At 68.4% G+C, this 17,413-nt stretch overlaps 1 protein-coding gene across 2 annotated transcripts in view; it reads left to right on the top strand.

Moving 5' to 3' along the window:
* The first annotated feature begins 7,558 nt into the window (after nucleotides 1-7,558).
* The window catches only part of MYOM2 (myomesin 2), a 46,079-nt gene continuing 36,224 nt past the window's right edge, over nucleotides 7,559-17,413 (top strand). Inside the window, exons 1-4 of one of the 2 annotated variants that reach the window (XM_045821349.1) lie at nucleotides 7,559-7,716; nucleotides 14,779-14,897; nucleotides 16,112-16,282; nucleotides 17,262-17,400. In XM_045821349.1, coding sequence (XP_045677305.1) covers nucleotides 14,791-14,897; nucleotides 16,112-16,282; nucleotides 17,262-17,400 — 417 coding nt within the window. In that variant the 5' untranslated portion in view covers nucleotides 7,559-7,716; nucleotides 14,779-14,790. Of the gene's footprint in view, nucleotides 7,717-10,364; nucleotides 10,506-14,778; nucleotides 14,898-16,111; nucleotides 16,283-17,261; nucleotides 17,401-17,413 lie in introns of those variants that run through there. The other variant, XM_045821348.1, reaches the window with a different exon arrangement.

The raw sequence follows: 17,413 nt of genomic DNA, 5'->3' as shown, positions 1-17,413 counted from the left end.
CCCCCCCCCACTTTTTTGTGCAAATGGACGGGCATCTGCCCTGTGCACCGGAGCACACTTCCTTCTGCGGCCACAGCACAGCCTGGAAACCAAAGCTGGAGCAGCTGGCGGCGACCGGGCCCCTGGGCGCCACCGGGCCCGGAGTATGCACCGCACCCGGAGTCCGGCCCGGAGGGGGCTGCGGGCAGCCTGGCCTCAGGGCCCTGAGGTTGAAAACGCCGTTTCCCTGGGAACTACGGGGTCAAGAGTTAGGTTCCTCTTTCAGCCGAGTCCCTGCCTAACAGCGGTTGCTATTTGCACGTGTTTACTCTGAAAAATGTGACTCTGGGTCCAGCGGGGACTGGTTTGACCCCCAGACGGTCGGGGCCGCCTCTGCGGCCCTGAGCTCAGCTTCCCGTGTGGTCTGGGAGCCCGACGGCGGGGGGGGGGGGTGCTTTCCCCCGGCGGGGAGGGGCCTGCGGAGGAGCCAGGGGCTGGGTGGGGGGCGGCCGGGAGGGAGGCGGGGGTCCTCCCCCGAGGGGCAGCCCCGCCCTGGGAGCGCTCTCACGGGGTCCCAAGCCCCGGGGGTGGGGTGGGGGGGGCGGGGCGCTGGCCCCGCTCACGGCGCCCGGCGTTTCCCCAGCGGCCGGCCCCCTTCCCCGCGGTTCGGTCCCCGCTTCCGCCCGCCCGGGCAGGACTCGGACAGACCGAATCGCTGAGCTGCCGGCCGGGCTCTGCGTCCAAGACGCTTCCCTCCCCTCCGGCCCCGCAGACGCGGAGGCACAGAAAGGAGGACAAGTGTCCGTTGTCCTCCTGCGTGTCTGACAGTGACCGTGGGAATGAGCCCGGACGCACAAAGGCCCTTTCTCCCCGCTGACCTCGCGCCTCGGGGCTGCATTCCTCGCGGTTGCCCTGGCTCCCCCGGGCGCGCGTCCAGGGCCCGGGCCGGGCAGCGCACAGCGCCCTCTGCCGCCCGGAGCGGGCGTTGCAGCGCAGAGAGAACGCGCCCTTCCTGACTCCCCACTTGCTGACTCAGGGTCACAGGGGCCCCTTCACGGAGCTCCTGGGGAAGCGGGGCGGCTCTGGGCGCTCTCCGCGAGCTCGCAAGTCGCCCTCCGGCTCGGGGCCCCAGGAATGGACGCCCTCCCTCCCCCTCTGTCGCTCTGTGTCCTTACTGGGTGTTCCTTCGGCAGGGTTCGAATGCCCCTGCACCTGGGGTACACGCATGAGAGAATGGGGGGGTGACATGAGAGTGTCGGTCTGAGAAGTGTCCACTCCTGACTGTTTAGGGGGCGGGGGGGGGGGGGGCGGCGAGGGGCAGAGCCAGCCCAGGAGCGCGGCCCCGAGGCCCGGGCGCAGAGCTGTGTCTGGGTCCCCGGGGGCAGGTCACAAAATCACCCGTCACCGGGGTGGATACACAGAGCAGGACGGAGCAGCCCCGAGCCGGGCGGGGGGCCCAGGCAGGCAGGCCCTGCGGGCGGCGGGAGCGCAGGGACCGGCCCCTCCCGGGCCGGAACTGCTCGGCCGAGAGATGCAGGCCAGGTGCTCCCCTTCGTGAACTCCACACGGAGGCTCCGTGGGAGGCCGTGCATCCGCGCGCCTACCCACTTTTCAAGCGAGTGTGTTGGGGGAATTTCGTTTGTTCCCTCCCGTTCAGGTCAAGTTCAGACGCCCCCGAGTCCCGCTGCAGCCCCTGCATTTTGGGCCCGGAGACCAGCCATGGCCCAGGTGGGGCCAGGGGTCTGACTTCTGCTCTCCCAGACCCCCCGGGACCCCAAGCACACACCCATCCTGGCCCCCTGTGCGGCCTGTGCGGCCTGTGCGGTGTGTGCCCCATACCGCCACCTGCTGGGGACACGACACATTGCACGTCCCGGAGACCGAAGGAGGGGAAAGCCACCGTGTCCCCCGGACTTTGCTGCCTCTGGGAGGCGATCGGGGCCGCAGGTTGCACTCAGACCCTTTCTCTGCGTTTAACTTCACTCTCGATGCGCGTGCACGCGGGAAGCGCCTGCCGTTCACAGAACTGACCCGCGTTTGTGTTTTCGGGGGTGGTGCAGCGGGCCGTGACGGGGGCACATCCCCGGGTGACACCGTCTGGTCTGTGCTCGTGAGGTCACGCAGACGGGCGCCGTCCCCGAGAGCCCGCTGGCCTGTGCTCTGGGTCACTCCGGCGGCCGACCAGGGTGGCTCCGGTGACCCAGGGCAGGGGGCTCAGCCCCTGGAAAACCCCAGCCCGGCCCGGGGATGAAAGGCGGCGAGAGAAGTCCCGTCTGGCATTTGCAGCCTAGAAGTGGTCCGCCTGAGAGGGAGCAGCGTCACCCCCCCCCCCCCAGGTCCCTGTGTCCCCGCCCTGCTCCGTCCCACTCCCCCCCTCCCCCCTGCCAGCTCGGGGCTCCCGCCGTGGCCCCTCCTGTGAACGACCTTGGAGCCCGGTTCCTGGGACCCAGCGGGGCCGGACTTGGTGCTGGGGACGCGCACCGGCTGCAGCCCGGAGCTGCGCCCCCAGGGCGTGGGTGTGTGACAGGGCGGGTGCCTCGGGGCCAGGTTCCGCCCGGTCCCTGCGGTGCGTCCCCCAGGGCTCCTTTCCCGGCCACGCCTGCACCCGGCAGTCCCACGGTCAGGAATGCGGGTAGAGTTTTACCAGAAACGGCTAATTCCCAGCAGAGGGCCCAGTGCCCCCACTCCCCAGCTGACTCTGTCAGTCTGCACTGAGCCAGCACCGTTTTCTGAAAAGTTTCCAACCAGGGTTAAAAGTGAGGAAGTGAGTGCTCTGGTGCATTTCCGCGGCGGCCTGACTTCCTGCGGGAAATGTCGAGGCTGTTCCTCAACTTGCTACAGAGTTGCTGTGTCTGTCTATTACCTACACGTACAGGAACTTTGTAAGCAAATGTTACATGTGAGCAAATACATCTGTATAGTTTGTACTGCACTTCCTGTCTCAGTTTCAAACGTTGTAGAAGCATTTTCCTCTAAAAACTTCCCTTTGCAAGTGTGAACTCATACCTACCCATTGTTTTCTGCCATGGGGGCCTCGTTGGTTTACAGATTATTTTGAGAGGCCCAGTGCGTGGGGGGACGGCCGCAGACCGCACGTGGCTTCCCAGGCCACCCTGCGCTGGGGGCGGGGGAGCAGGACACCCGGCTGGAGTGAACGCATCGCTGTGGGGCCTCTGAGCTCTGCTCCTTCACACGACAAGCTCCCGTGTCCCGGCGCCGCGGGCCCTGGGGTTGGAAAGCCGCACTGTCCAAGCAGGAGCCAGGAGGCGCCAGGAGACAGTGAAGCCCAGGACTGGACAGCCGCTGCTATTCAGGCGGGGCAGGGCCCAGGGAGCAGGTGAGCCCGCCCAGGTGCCCCTCACCGTGACCTGGGCTGTTCGTGCCCACGTTGGCTCCCACCCCAGACTCCTCCCACGTGTCCTCTGCCGGCGGACAGCAGGCTGCTCCCGGAACTGCAAACTTTTTGCGCTTCCGCCAGAAGCCAGAGAGCCCCCGCCCCCTGTGTTTGGGTCACCCGCGGCCGGGCCCGCAGGCTCTCTGTGTGGAGGGCCGGGCAGCGAACGCTGCGGGTTAGGCCCCCATGGCTCCTGCTCACCGACGCCTTTTGTTTCCGCTTTGTTTCGTGCTCACAGCCCAGGAGAGTGTCAGCGCTGCCCGTCTCCAGGGCGGGCCTGGGCCCCGGGACGCTCGCTCCTCCGTGTGCACTGGACGGGCCCCCTCGGTCCTCTGCGGCGAGTCCCTCCCGTCCCGCAGGAGGCGAGTCCCCACGCGTGGGCGGGGGCGCGGACCTCACTAGCTGCCAAGAACCTCTCAGGTCGCCCGATTAAACGCTGTTCCCACGGAGCCTGCACGCACGCACGGGCACGGGGCTGGCCTCCTGCGCCCCGTTCCTGTCCTCCGTGGTTTTTGGAGGCGGCCTTCCCCACGGGGCCTCTCCCAGTCTCGCCGGCTCTGTTACAGGACACGCTCTCTGGAGCTCCGGGCGGGCAGGTGCTTCCCTGCGGCGTGCGTGGGGCTCGCTCTAGAAGCTTCTGTGGTCCTCAAACTCTCGGCCCCGAGGGCAACCCCTTCACAGCCTCCGCAGGGGGTCAGATTCCCTCGGTGTCTGGTCCCTGCGGCTCCTCCCCGGTCGCCTCAGGGTGGACCCCTCCTCTGTCCGGCTTGGACGCCGGTCACAAGCTGGAGCCCATGCACCCCCATTCCTCAGCAGCTCTGGGGCGGGCGCTGCGTCGTCTCCTCACGCTTCGCCTCTGGCTGCTGCTCTCTGACACAGTGTGTGCTAGACGGTCTCACGCTGCTTCCACAGCCCTCACACTTCCTCTCTGGATGCGTAGCGTGTCTGTCTCCGGATGATCTATTCCGACGCATACTCCGGTTCTTGCGGCTGTGCCTGCAGCTACATTTATCCGCTGTGTCTTTGTCTTTGCTTATGTAATTTTTGTTTCTAGAAGCTCTCTTAGCTACTTTTAAAATCTTGGTAAATCCTTTCTGTGGTTTTGTATCATCTCAGGTATCGCCAGAACTGTCTTTTACCATGTCACATTTTAACGGGGTTTGCATTCTGTTGAAGCTCGGTGGAGGTATGGCTCACACATGATGCAGGTCTCCTACCGAACGCCCGCAGCCCCCTGGTTTCAGTGCATTCACAGGGCCGTGCGCCCACCACGCAGTCTTAGAAACCTCCGTCGCCCCCCAAAGAACCCCGAGCCCGTTCGCAGCCACTCCCCCACTGAACGCACCTGCACACGAACACCTGGACGGGTGTGTGAGCAAACCTTTGGGCACACACGCCCCACACCAGTGCACACCCATGCAGACACACGCAGACACACGTGCACCCACGCACACAGAGGCACGCGCCTGCAGACTTTTGAAAACTGGTGTTGACGTCAGAGTTGCTACAAGTAACCAAACTGCCTTCACCCCACGTGGGTCTTTTCACCCTGTGGCTGGGGCGATACAGTTACTCTTACTGGGCCGAGCTGGAGCCAAGTTCGGATTGATGCAGTTTTTTCCAGAATTGCAAAAGGTTATTGGTAGCGCAGTTAGTTAAGATTGATTGTAGTGTTTACTGCCTCCTGTAAAACGCTTTCGAGTATCTTCTCCGAGCTGTTTTTAACAGAAGATTTTCCCCCCTTTTAGGGGGAGGAAGCCGGCTCTGCGTGTCCCGTGCGCCCTCTAGTGGACAGAAGCTGAACACTCGCTTCGGGAAGAGCCTGAAGCCTGAAGGTCAACCGTGGAGGTTCCAGGGTCGTGTCCCCGCGACCTCTGACGGACCTCCGGGAGTCTAGGGGTCGAAATGGGCCTCATCACTGAGGATGTCGGTGGCTGTATCGACCGCATGTGCTCTTGCTGTCGTGGGGCGGCACTCAGAAGGCCTGTGTGACTCAGGGACCGCCGTTTCCCAAGGGGCCGGGGCGCGAGGTCGGGAAACCGCGTGTGGGAACAGGACCCGCTCCCGGCGCAGGACGGATGGAGGAGGGGCCGACGGGACAGAGACTCGAGGAGTCCGTTGGCATGGAAACCGATCTGTGCCCCAGGCTCGGCGTCAAGCTGGCGGACCGCGGCCTCGAGGGCGCGGCCTGCCTCTCAGTCCTGTGCGGGTCCACGCGGCTTCGTGGCGTCCGGGCCTCGTGGTCCAGTCCGGTTGCCCGAGGGTCGGCAGGCGCACTCGGGACGGGCAGCGGGCCAGGACGCCGGGTCAGCGCCCCTGCGGGCGGGTTGCTGCAGGACCTCCGGGAGGGGGCGCTCTCGGTGCCCAGTCCCGCAGCGCAGACCGGATTTGGAGGCGCCCAGGCGCCTGAGAAAGGACTGGGGAGTGGGCTGACCCCCCTCCAAACCCGAGGGGGGTGTGGAGAGCTCGCCTGCCTGCGGCGATGGGTGAGCGTTGTCTTGGCCTCGGGTTAACCCTGCACCTTCCTCCACACCTTCCTCTGCATCGTGTCGCTGGCTGAGGAGCCCTGGCTCCTGGCTGCACTTGGGGGAGGGGGACCCGGTCCCCGGCGTGATGGGCGGGCGTGCCAGGAAGACGGGGAGAGCGAGCCAGTGCACTCCGTGTCTCGGGGAAACTGGGCCGCGTCAGCTGCTCAGACCCCCGTCGCTGGCAGAGCGAGTCCCTGGTCCCAGGTCTGGCCCGAGCCCTGCCCCCCACCCTGCCTGCTCTCGGGAATGAGGGCGCCGCACACCTGTGACTAGACTCTCCAGCGAGGCCCCACGGATTCCGGAGCCTGTTTCCGACCCCGGTGGGCGCAGGGGGGCGTGGCCCCAGAGCCCTGCGTGATGCGCCGGGTCAGGAGCAGCCGCTCAGCAGACCGGGGCCCAAGGACCGCGGCCCGGGACTCCCCCTGCTGCGGCTGCCCAACCCCCAGTGGGGTTTGGGCTGAGTCACGTGCTGGACTGGATCCCAGCCTTCACCCTCACCTTGACCTTGGCCAGGCTGCAAACTCCCCCTGGGGAAACCAGCCCCCTCTGGAGGGGAAACCAGGAGGCCTGTGGGAAAGACTCTGAAGGTGAGTTGGCCCAAACCCACTGCACCGTGGACCCGTGTCACCCTGGCCGATCGGCTCCCCACTTCGGGCCTCAGTCGGCGGGTGTCCTCTGGGCCGGTGTCCCGGCCGGATCTGAGAGGCCTGCAGGGGGCTGGCCCTCGGCCTATCTCTGCCTCCCCAGCACGCCCACCCTCTCCGGGACAGGGTGCCCTGCCAGCTGCCTGCGCCCGGCCCCCCCCCCCCCCCATCTGTGTCTCATTCCAGCCGCTCACTGTTCTCGGGAGCACACCGCCCGTGGCCTCGGCCCTAATCTTCGGGCTTTCAGCACCGTCAGAACGGAATCCTGTTGGCACGGCCGGCCTGGGCTCTGGTTCCTGCGTCCTGGCTCTGACCCGGAGTGTTAATGCCCCTTCCCGGTGCCCGGCCTCCCAGGGGGAAATCGTAGCGCGTGGGGGCTCCGACGAGGATCCTCTGACCCAGCGCTCACCTCACAAGTGGGGCCGCTCAGGCCCAGGGCGGCCGGCGGAGGGGGCCGTGCCGGGGTCACGCCGCCCCAGCCTAACAGACGTGAGACGGGCCGTTGCCAGCGCCCTGCACCGCAGCCCCGGGCCCAGGTGGGAGGGCGCTCCCGGGGCCTTGGCGAGGCTGCTTAGTGACGCCGCAGGGACAGGCTGTCAGGTGACGAGGGGCCACATCTGCACCCAGAAACGAGGACGGAGCCAGCCCCCTGCCTGGCCCAGAGGAGCCCCCCCACTTCTGCGTAAGCCCCTGTCCCCGTGGCCCCGGCACGTCGCTCCCCACCCCCACGCGTCGGTGAGTCCGCGGAGGTCGTGCCAAGCACGCACCGGCCATCTGCAGGGCCCGGAGCGGCCGCGGCTGCCAGGCCTCCCAGGACGGGCCGGGGTTTTCAAAACACGGAAAAACTCCGGGCTCTGTCACAGATGCCCCGAGTCACCTTGTCACCCTGGCGTCCGGGGAGGACCGCAGGGTGGCCACTGCCCAGTTTCCAGCCCCCGTTGCAGGAGCCCCACCTGCTGACCTGTTGGCCGCGTGCCTGCCGGGCGCTCGCGCTGCTGGGAGCCTCTCTCGGGCGGGCGTCCTGCGCCCCCGGGGCTGCGTGAGGGGCCAACAGCGAGGCTCCGGGGTTGGTCCGTGAGACGGGTGGACCGGACGCTCCCCGGGGGGGGGCTGCGTGCTGCTGGCCGGACACGGGCTTCCACAGTCCGTGTGCTGGGCTTCCATTCACAGTGTAAGTGGCTTCAGGGGTGGGGGCGACCGAGCAGAGTGGCACTTACTTGGAGAGGATGTGCCGAGGAGAGGAGAGGGGGGTGTCCCCGCGTGCACTGGGAGTCGCCCAGAGAAGGCCGGGGTTGTGGGTGTCCGGGAGGAGGAAGGGTCAGGGTCCCTGGGGCCCGAGGGAGGTGGCCACTCAATCACGGCGTGGGGGACAGCGGGCAGAGACCGGGTGGGGAGCCGCAGGGAGAGCCCAGACGTCATGTCTGACCGGCTGCTTGCCCTTCAGCAGGGGGCTGCAGCGGCGGGAGAGAAAGCCCAGCTTGGCCCGGGCGTCTGCCCCCCGCCCCCGCCATGGGCCCCCCATGGGGCGTGACCTCGTTGGGGTACGGGGGACACAGACGAGGGGAGTGCGTTGAGCAGGCCGGGTGTCATCTTGAGCAGGGAGCAGGTGCCTTGGGGCTGTCGGGGCGCCCCGGTGGGGTCGGCAGGGGGTGCGCGGGGCTGAAGGGACGTGTGGGCTTGGGAGAGGCCCCCCCGTCCAGCGTCGGCCTTGGAAGGAGTGGTGCCGGCTCGTGGCCTGGACCTGGGGGCTCTCTGCCGTGGCACCGAGCTCCGTGGGTCGTCCCGTCAGCCTCCCGGGGCCCCTTGTGGCTGCCCGGGAGGCACTGGGGGCTGGGCCACTGCTGCGTCACTGTCACCTGCCCCCCTTCGCCTGGCTGCGGGGAGGGTGTCCCCTTCATTTCTGAACGTTTCTTTGTGTGGTCATAGGATCTTCTTTTGTGGATACTGCTTGTGGTTTGCATTCTTTCTTTTTTTTTTTTTAAATCCTCACCTGAGGACATGCTTACTGATTTTGGAGAGAGGGGAAGGGGCGGGGAGGGGGACAGGGAGAGAAACGTCTTTGTGGGAGAGAAACATCTACTGGTTTCCTCCCCCACGCACCCCGACCGGGGATTGAACCCGAAACCCAGGCACGTGCCCTGACTGGGAATCGAACCCGCGACCTTTTGGTTTACAGGACGCCGCTCCAGCCCACCGAGCCACAGCAGCCAGGGCCCCTGTGCTGCATCTCTGATGACAGGTCTCCTGCCGTGCTTGTCCTTACCCCCTTGGACACGACGTGACTTTCTCCTCGTCCTGCCCGGGAGTGTGCCCCCGAGTCGCTGGTTCGCAGTGACTGATGGTGGCGACACCTGGTCTGGGTTCCTGTGGCCTGGGCTTCGGGGTGGACGATCTCCTCGTGTGTGGGGCCCGCCGGCCTCACCGCACCCAGAGACCTTGGGGCCGTGTCCACCCGCTAATCCGTGTCCCGACGGTGGCGCTGGTCTTGCTGGGGGCCGGCTCGGTCCCAGCTGCGTGAGCCGTGTGGCCTGTCCAAGGCCCCAGGGTTCCAGGAAACAGCCCCTGCGTCCGGGGCCTGAACCCCGAGTGCGGGTGAGGGGCTGGTGGTCCCCTCGGTGTGTCCCCCCAGGAGACTGTCCTCCCCAGGAGGCGGGTCCTGTTCTCACGAGAAGCCAGGAGCTGGCCCGGGTGACGGAGACGCCACTGGGCAGCAGACAGGTGTCGTCCTCGTCCCCTCTGCGTCCTGGGGCCTCGGGGGGGCGGGGCTGGGCCCCCGAGCGGGGGGCGCGGGCGAACGGAAGCCACACGCCCACTGCTGCGTGTGTTTGCTGCCCACTGGGGGCTCTAAGTTCAGCGCCGGCCCCTCCGAGTGGGCGGGGGGAGCTGGTGCCGGATGGAAACCTGTCACCCCCGGGGAAGTGCTGGGGGGGGGGGCGGCACTCGGAGGGGGAACGAGGACGCCTTCGTCGTGGGTGCCCGAGGGGCTGGGTCGCTGACCTGCTTTGCTGGTCTCCGGCCGTGTCTCCGGTAGACGAGAGAGGAGACGTTTTAGGCTCTCGGGAACTCCCTGTGGATTACCTCCTCTGATTTCTGCGAGGGACGCACAGGACAGGTGCTGTTGCACAGGTTTTACAGGTGAGGGAGCACAGCCCGCGGAGGGTGACCTGCGGGCCTCCTGGCGCTGAGCTGGGTGTGCAAAGCCTCTGAAGATCGGGCGTCCCCCCGGCCCCTCCTCTGGGCGGCACGCACCAGCTCCCAGCCCGGGGCCCTGCCGGTCTAGCCTTGCTTGTGTGTGGACGTGTGCCGTGTGCCGTGTGCCGTGTGCGGAGAGGGCTCCCTGGGTTCTCCGGGGGTTAGTCTGTGGCCGCAACGATACAAGTGCTTTGCCGACGAGGCAGGGGCCCCTGTTAGGCAGGCCCGTCTCGAGGACTCCACCCCAGGGTGAAGCCGAGCCCCAGCTGAGTCACTTCTGAGACTGAAGCGAACTCGGGAGAACCAGCCCCGGAGGCCCCCAGCCCGGTGCCGCGCCGCCTCGGCGCCGCCGCGGAAGACCGCTGGCTGGGTCCCTGCAGGTGCGTGGCGGCCTGCTGCCCGGGCGGGTGGGTGGGGGGTGCGTCCGAGAACTCATGTTCGCACGTTCGCGGGAGGGTACGTGCCCTCGCCCGGCCCCCTCCCCGGGTCCCCGCAGGGGTGCCACCGCCTCCTGGGGGGAGAGAGGAGCAGGCCGTGACTGTCCCTTTTCCGTGTGACTTTCCCCGGCAGCAGCGGGGCCGGTCCCCGCCCAGACGGGCTGGGATTCACGGTGTGGGCGTCCGCCTGGGCGAGAGCCACCGGTCTATATATAGCAGCCCCACGGCCATAAATGGGGCGGGCGGCTCTGCCGGAGACCGGGCTCTGCCTTCCTCCCGCAGCCGGGCGAGCCGGGGCACTGCCTCCCTTCACTGTGGTCCCGTCCTCTCGGTGAGTGTCCCTCTCTCGGCCCCTGGCTGACTCGAGGCTCCGGGGGGAGGGCCGGCCCCCCGGACACGGGCCGGCTGCACCCCGGCTGCACCGGTTTCAGCCTGAAGAAGCCAGCCTGCGCGGGACAAACCCGGGTCACCGGACCTGAGGTCTGCGTGTCCGTGGTCCCCATCACCGGGGGGGGGGGGGGCTTCACGCTCGTGCTGGCCCCGCACCCCTCCCTCGTAGCCAGCGCGGCCGGGGAGCCCGACGGTGGGCGCTCCCCGCTGGTCCCCCCGTCTGTGACGGGCGCCTGAGCTCTCTGTGAGTCTTGGACGGACAGGCGTGCAGGCGTGCGAAGCCGTGAGCCGAGGCCGGGTACTTTCCTGAGAGAGTGAGGCCCGGGGTCACCTGTGGTAGCCCTGGAGTGGGGGGGGGGTGGACAGGGGAGAGGACGGTGCTGCTGGCCATGTGTCCAGGTCCCCCCGCCCCCCAGGAGGTCGGTCCTGCAGCTGTTTCCCGCGGACCCAGCAGACGCCCAGTCGGGCTCCCGACCGCCAGCTCTCCGGCCCCCACCCCCGAGGTGGGGTCCCCCACCCCGGATGGCGGGGCCGGGGGCGGCTTCCCGTCCCTTCCCCTGGTCGTGGGCTCCTTCCTGCTGGGCGGGAGCCGGGCACCGAGGAGCAGGGGCGGCCCAGGGGCCTTCGGGCCCCAAGCCTGCGCTGCCTTCGAGGGGACGCCCCGCAGCTGAGGTCCAATGGGGGCTGCCGCCTCCGGGGCTGCTTCTGCAGAGACCAGGAGACGCTGCGTGTGTGTGGTTGTGTGTGTGTGTGTGTGTGGTTGTGTGTGTCGGGGGAACTTAGAGAAGGAACTGCCGCTGTGACCGTTGATCTGGTCTTAATTCCCTCGGTAGGGGAAGCCAGCTGGTTGCTGGAACCTTCTCCCGTCTGGGAGGCCGCCGCCCCCCCTTCCTCGTCTGGGTTGATCCCCTTAAGCCTCAGCGAGTGGGGCCCTCGGGAGCCAGGCGGCGGCTCTGGCCGCGCGGAGCTGGAGCCCGGACAGCCTGGGCCGCTGCCGGCCTGGCCTGGCCCCGAGGGTGACGGGGGTGGGGGGTGGGGGAGGAGGAGGAGGTGGGGGAGGGCTCACGAGGGAGCCGCCAGAAACCGGACCGCAGGCTGTCCCGGACTTGGCACGGGTGACGGTTTTTAAGTCCCACCTTGTGCTCCTGGCCTTGTCTTTCGGGGGGTGCTGAGGGGTTTGGGGAATCCTCAGGGGCGGGCGGTTCCCACCGTGAGGTGAGCCCCGGGGAGCCTGGGGCCGGGGGCCGGGGGCCAGGGCCTGCCTCCCGGGGACGGCCCCCTGCAGGCCGCTCACCCTTCCGTTCCCCTGGAGGAGCTTTGGTTCGGCGGGTGTGTGGACTGAGAAACCTTCGGCTGCGGCTGCACCTGCTCCGGTGTCTTTGTTGCGTAGGAGCGAGTGTGCGGTGGCCAAGGGGCATGGGCGCCCTTGTCGGTGCCAGGAAGACGGCTCCCATCCTGCATCCCGGGAGGGATCAGGCCCGAGCCGGTGGTGGCAGGCACTCGGTGCCGGGACGTGAGGACAGGCCACCCCCCCTGCCCCCCAACCCCCGCCGCTGCCCTAAACCCCAAGGTGTCCAGGGGCAGAGGGAGGAGGAGGAGGCAGGGTGAGCAGAGTGGGTGCCCGGGGGAGGGGGGCGCGCCGGCGACCGGGCAGGTGGTGTTCCTCCAGCCGGGACGGAATGAGCTCGTCCTCTGTCAGATCCGGGGAACTCGGGCGCCGTTTGCCGGAAACAAACAAAACCAGCCTGCAGCCGGCCCCCACCCCTGGGGGCAGTGGGGTGTCGCCTCCGACGTCTCCCACAGGCTTGGTGGGACCCGCACGCAGCTGCAGGAGCTGACGCACTGGGAGCCCCAGTTCTCGGTGGGGCGGGCGGGGGTGGGGGCCTGGGAGCTGGACGGACAGCCACCCGGCCGCTGCCTCCCCCCCACCCCCCCACCCCACCCCCCGTTCTCAGGGGGACTGGCGCCCAGCGCGGCGGGTGCGGGGAGGCTGCCCGCCTCGTGCTGCCGTGCGTGTGTGCGGGGGGAGGAGATGCGTTGGGGGGCGGCTGTCCCGGGGACGTCAGGGTTCCGGCTGCCGCTGGCCCGTTGCTCCCCTTCTCTCCGGCGTCGTCCGGAGCTGAGCCAGTCGGCCGGGTCTCCCCGTGGCCCCTCCTGGTGGCCTTCCGACCCCAGGGCTTCCCGGGGAGCTCGTCCGTCACCCCTCCCGGGCGCTGGGGACAGCCGGCAGCCCTGACACGTGCGGTCCTCCCAGGAGCGGGGCCTAGGAGAGGGCGCGCGGCTGCCCGTCCTGCCGCAGTGACCGGTCCGGGTGTGGGGTTGGAAGTTGGCGCAGGCCGGTGGCGTCGAGGACGCATCCGCACGGGGACACGGGAGGTGCTGCATTTCTGCGGCGGCTGCTCCTCCCCCCCACCCCCGAGCGCAGGCGCGAAACCGGCCCGGAGGGGCGCAGCATGTCCCCCCGCACCGGGGTCTGACGTCAGGTCCCTGAGCTCTGCCCACACCGCGTGGACGGTCCCGGGCGGGCGTGGCGTGCCCGCGGTCCCTGGAGAAGGCCCTGGGATCCCCTCTCAGGCCGGTGGGACCCTAAAAAGCGGCAGAGGTGCTTTTTCAGATGCTCGGAGAGTCGACCGCAGAGCAGCAAGGGGCCCCCGAGCACGTGCTGGCTCGACGGGGGTCAGAGGGAGGCGGAGGAGAAGTGCCCCAGCCAGCTGGTCCTGGTCCATCAGATGTCAAAGCTCTTGACCTTGACCTTGGCACTGGCTGTTCCGTTGCATGCAGTATTCCGTGCTATATTTATAATCAGCTCTGCGCCAGCACCGTGCAGAATGCGCCGGGCCCCTCTGTGGGGGTGGGGGTGGTGGCCGGCCGGGTGGTTGTTGGGAGGAAATACCGAGATGAGCTAGCCAGGGGCGGTGGGGGTGGGGGGGTAGGAAATAGAGGCCTGATGGTTTCTGGGGCCCAGCCCTCCCCTCTCCAGCCATCCTGCCCCTGCCCCTGCCCCTGCCCCTGCCCTGGGCACGGGGACCCGGACCCTCCCCACGGCCTGTCTGAGCTCTGCAACCCTGTGGCTCTGGGGCCTCTCAGCCCAGAGGAGACTGACCCTGAGGCGCGTCTGGGGAGGTTTTCTGACCTCGGAGTTCTGTGCCCTGGGGGGCGGGAGGGGGGAGACGGCCCCTCCCAGAGCAGTGCTGGCTGCTCATCTCCGCCCTGTCCCGGGGGTGGGCCGCATCCCGCGGGGCGGTGTCGCAGGGCCCCTGCTGTAAATTAGGGCAAGTCATTGCAACTGAAACACAGGTGGCAAGGACGGAGGGCAGATTTGGAGGCGTCCTTTCGCTTTTCGTTGGAGAAAGTCGCACTCTCAGAGACGTAGGAATGTGCCCTTTTCGGAGACGGCCCACAACGGCCCAGTGGGCGGGCACTTCGCTTAGTTGGGGGGAGCGGGCGCAGCAGCAGGCAGTGCACCCAGCACCCACACTGCTCTCAGCTCCGAGGTCCCCGCCCTGGACGGAGCCCGGCTCCCTCTCCTGTGGGGAGACTTTGACCAAGTCCTGCTCACTCCCCCCACCCCGTCCCCTGTCCCCCACTCCCTGCCCACCCCAACCGAGTGGGGTGCAGGTGGCCGGCCCCTTTCCCGAGGCCCCCTTGGGGGCAGGGGCAACGCCGAGCTCTCGGGGTGGACATGGAGAGTGGTCGCGCGTGGTCGGCCTCTCCAGAGGGGTCTCTCCTCAGGCCACCTGGACCCCCCGAGCCCCTGCCCCCTGCATGTGTTTGGGGGTGCCCTACCTTGCACCCCTCCTCTGCCTGTCCGCAGGGGACCCTCCGCGGTCCCCCGAGTGCTTCTGCCCCTCCGCTCTCGTGGTCGACGTGTGTGTTCACGTAGCTAACCTGTGCTCCGATTGCTTTTGTCCTCGCCCCGGCCCCGCCTGGGACGCACCGGGCGTTCTGTAAACACGTGCTGGGCTCTCGGCTGCGGGAAGCGTGCAGGAGCCCGGCTGTCGAATCCTGTGGAAGCGAATAAAAAGCGGAACCGGCCCCGGGGAGCCCAGCCGGCCCCGGGGCGCCTCGTCTGCGGTGACCGCCACGCCCGCGGTCGGCCACTCCCCGCCCGGGGCTCTTGCTGACGGGAGCTGGTCTCCCCGCGGCGCCGCTGCGCCCTGTTGGGCAGGAACCCCGGGCCGCGCCCCGGAAGGACCTCAGCACGCCCCCCGCAGGCCTGCCCCGCGATGTCGCTGGTGGCGCTGCCCTTCTACCAGAAGCGGCACAAGCACTTCGACCAGTCCTACCGGAACACGCAGGCGCGCTACCTGCTCAGCGAGTATGCAGCGAGAAAGTGAGTGGGCGTCCGCCGGCCGGGGGCGCGGAGCTTCGACCGTGGGTGTCCGGCCTTCACGGCCCGAGACCTGGAGACCTGTTCTGGGGCGTCCAGGGGGGGCTCTGCTCCCGGAGGGGCCTGTGGCCGCCCCGCTGGACAGCACACCGTGCGTGAGGTGATGCAAAGCACCATGGGGGGCCCTGTGGGACCCTCGGGGACCCTGGCAGACCCCGGGAGAAGGCCCCTGAGCCCTGGGTCGGAGCAGAGGAGGGTGGGGGCTTCTTGGTCAGCTCAGTGCCCGTGCACCTGACTGCTCTCCACACGTCTGTCTCCCAGAGCCGGAGTTTGGAAAGTCGCCCCTGAGCCAGGGGGGTGGGAAGGGGCGGAAGGGAGAGGTGTCGGTGGGACGGGCGTTATGGGATGGCAGGGAAAGGTGGGTGGGAGCCGGTTCAGGGGAGACTTGGCTGCACTCGCAGGAGGTGCAGCGAGAAGTGAGCCCTGTCTCTGAGTCTCAGCCCGGGGTCGGGCCACACCTCCTTCCGGGACTTTCTCCCGAGCTGCGGTTTCTCTGCAGGGGCCTGCGGCTCTCACCCCAGGGGGGCGGCGGGTGCACAGTTCTGGGCCCCGATGAGGAGGCTGGGTGGAGGTGTGGAGGCGCTGCTGGGTGGCAAGCTCGGCCTTCGGAGCGGGTGACACGGCGTCTCTATATTTAGAGGTGCCCCTGGTCCTCGAGTTCCGCTGCCACCCCCGTAGCAAACGAAGCCAAACATTCGCAGCCCCTCCGGCGGCCCTTGAGATATATATACCCGTGGCGTCCCGCCAGAGCGGTGGACGGCGCAGGCTGCTACGGGGGTGGGGGTGGGGTAGGGTGGGGGGAGGCGCCCCCTGCGGACAGGCTTGTGCAGAGGGGGCGCCAGGGTGCGGAGGGACGTGGGCTGAGTGTGCGCCCATGCACACCCGTGTGTGCGTGTGCCCACCTGGGTGTGTGCATGTACACGTGAGCATGCACACATGTGTGAACGTGTGATTCCATGCACTATACAGGTGAGCGTGCACACATGTGAGCTGCATGTGAGTGCATCGTGTACACGGGTCTGCACATGTGTGTACGTGCACACGTGTGTGCCACAAGGGTGGGTGTGGCGTGCAGAAGGCGTGGAGGGCGTCTGCTACGAGGCGTCCCCAGGGTCTCTGAGGTGCTGCGTGTTCTGTTCGGACCCTCCCTCCCTCAGGCGCTCCTCCACCCAGGCCTCCTCCCAGCAGTCCCTGGTGCAGGTGGCCTCGGCCCAGAGGGCGGCCGGCCGGACGTCCTCGCTGTCCTCGGGGGGCACCGTCTGCAGGCTGTGCGCCAAGAGGGTGAGCTCCGCCCAGGAGGAGAGCGAGGAGGAGGAGGACAGGAGCAGGTACGCGGCTGTCCGCCCTCCTCCTGCCGGGGGGTCAGGGGTCAGAGTTCATCCCATGGGGGTCGGGGGTCAGGGGGTCATGGCGCATCTCCCTGTGGGTCAAGGGTCAGGTTGTCACAGCACATCCCACGGGGGTCAGGAGTCAGGGGATCACAGCGCATGTCCCTGGGGGTCAGGGGTCACAGTGCCTCCCACGGGGGGGACAGGTCAGGAGGGGCGTGCAGGCGTCTGGCTGCATCACTTACCTCACCTTTGCATCCTTCTGGGGTACGGACTGACTCCCCTCTGTCTCTGTGGGTTCGGAAGCCTCTAATTCAGCCTCGGACTCACTGCGGAGGGGCCGCCTGCCCGGGACACACGTGGCTTCTGTGTGCAGCCGTGTGGAGCGAGGCTCAGGGCCTGGCCGTCCTAAACTGTCCCGTCGGAACTGACCAACGCCAGCCCAGCCCGGGGCCTGACCAACGAGTCTCAGGCCCGAGGCAGCCACCGCCGTCGTGCCCTGCCGTCCGGGGGCAACCGCACCTGGCAGGGCTGCGAGACGGGCTCTCGGCTGCCTGGTCAGCTCTGAGCAGCTGCCGCGCAGGGAGGCCCGGCAGACGAGAGCAGCCCCGTGTTTAGGGAGCCCCCCTGCGGACCGAGGCCAGGGCCCGGTCGTCACTGTGGCCCCCGCGTGGAGGGAGTGTCCTGCTCGAACACCCCAGGCGCGGGGCCGAGGGCCCACGTGGCCGCTCACAGCTGCCGTCCAGGGCGCAGGGCCCCCGGTGACGGTGACTGTCCCGGCAGGGCCCGGGCGTCATCATCGAGAGTCTGCCTCGTCTTTGAATCCCGTCCCGCCCTCTCAGCACCCGTGGGCGGTGCTCACGCAGCCCGGTGCACCCTCCAAAGGGAGACAGAGACAAGGCGGGGGGTTCTGGCCCCCGGCAACTGCGTCCCGTCCCGGGGCCACAGCGGCGGCGCCCCTGCTGCTCTGTCCCCGCAGGTACCGGTCCCTGCTGGCCTCGTACGCGGAGACCAAGCGCCGGCGCTTCCTGGGCGAGCTGGCCGACCTGGAGGAGGACGTGCGCCTGGCCCGCACCCAGGCCCGGGGCACGCTGGACAAGTTCTCCATCCAGCAGATGGTAGGCGGGGCCC

Source organism: Phyllostomus hastatus, unplaced genomic scaffold, assembly GCF_019186645.2.
Source record: "Phyllostomus hastatus isolate PE091 unplaced genomic scaffold, TTU_PhHast_1.1 phas_scaffold_46, whole genome shotgun sequence".
Taxonomy (NCBI): Eukaryota; Metazoa; Chordata; class Mammalia; order Chiroptera; family Phyllostomidae; genus Phyllostomus; species Phyllostomus hastatus.
This window is presented reverse-complemented; position numbering and strand designations above follow the sequence as displayed.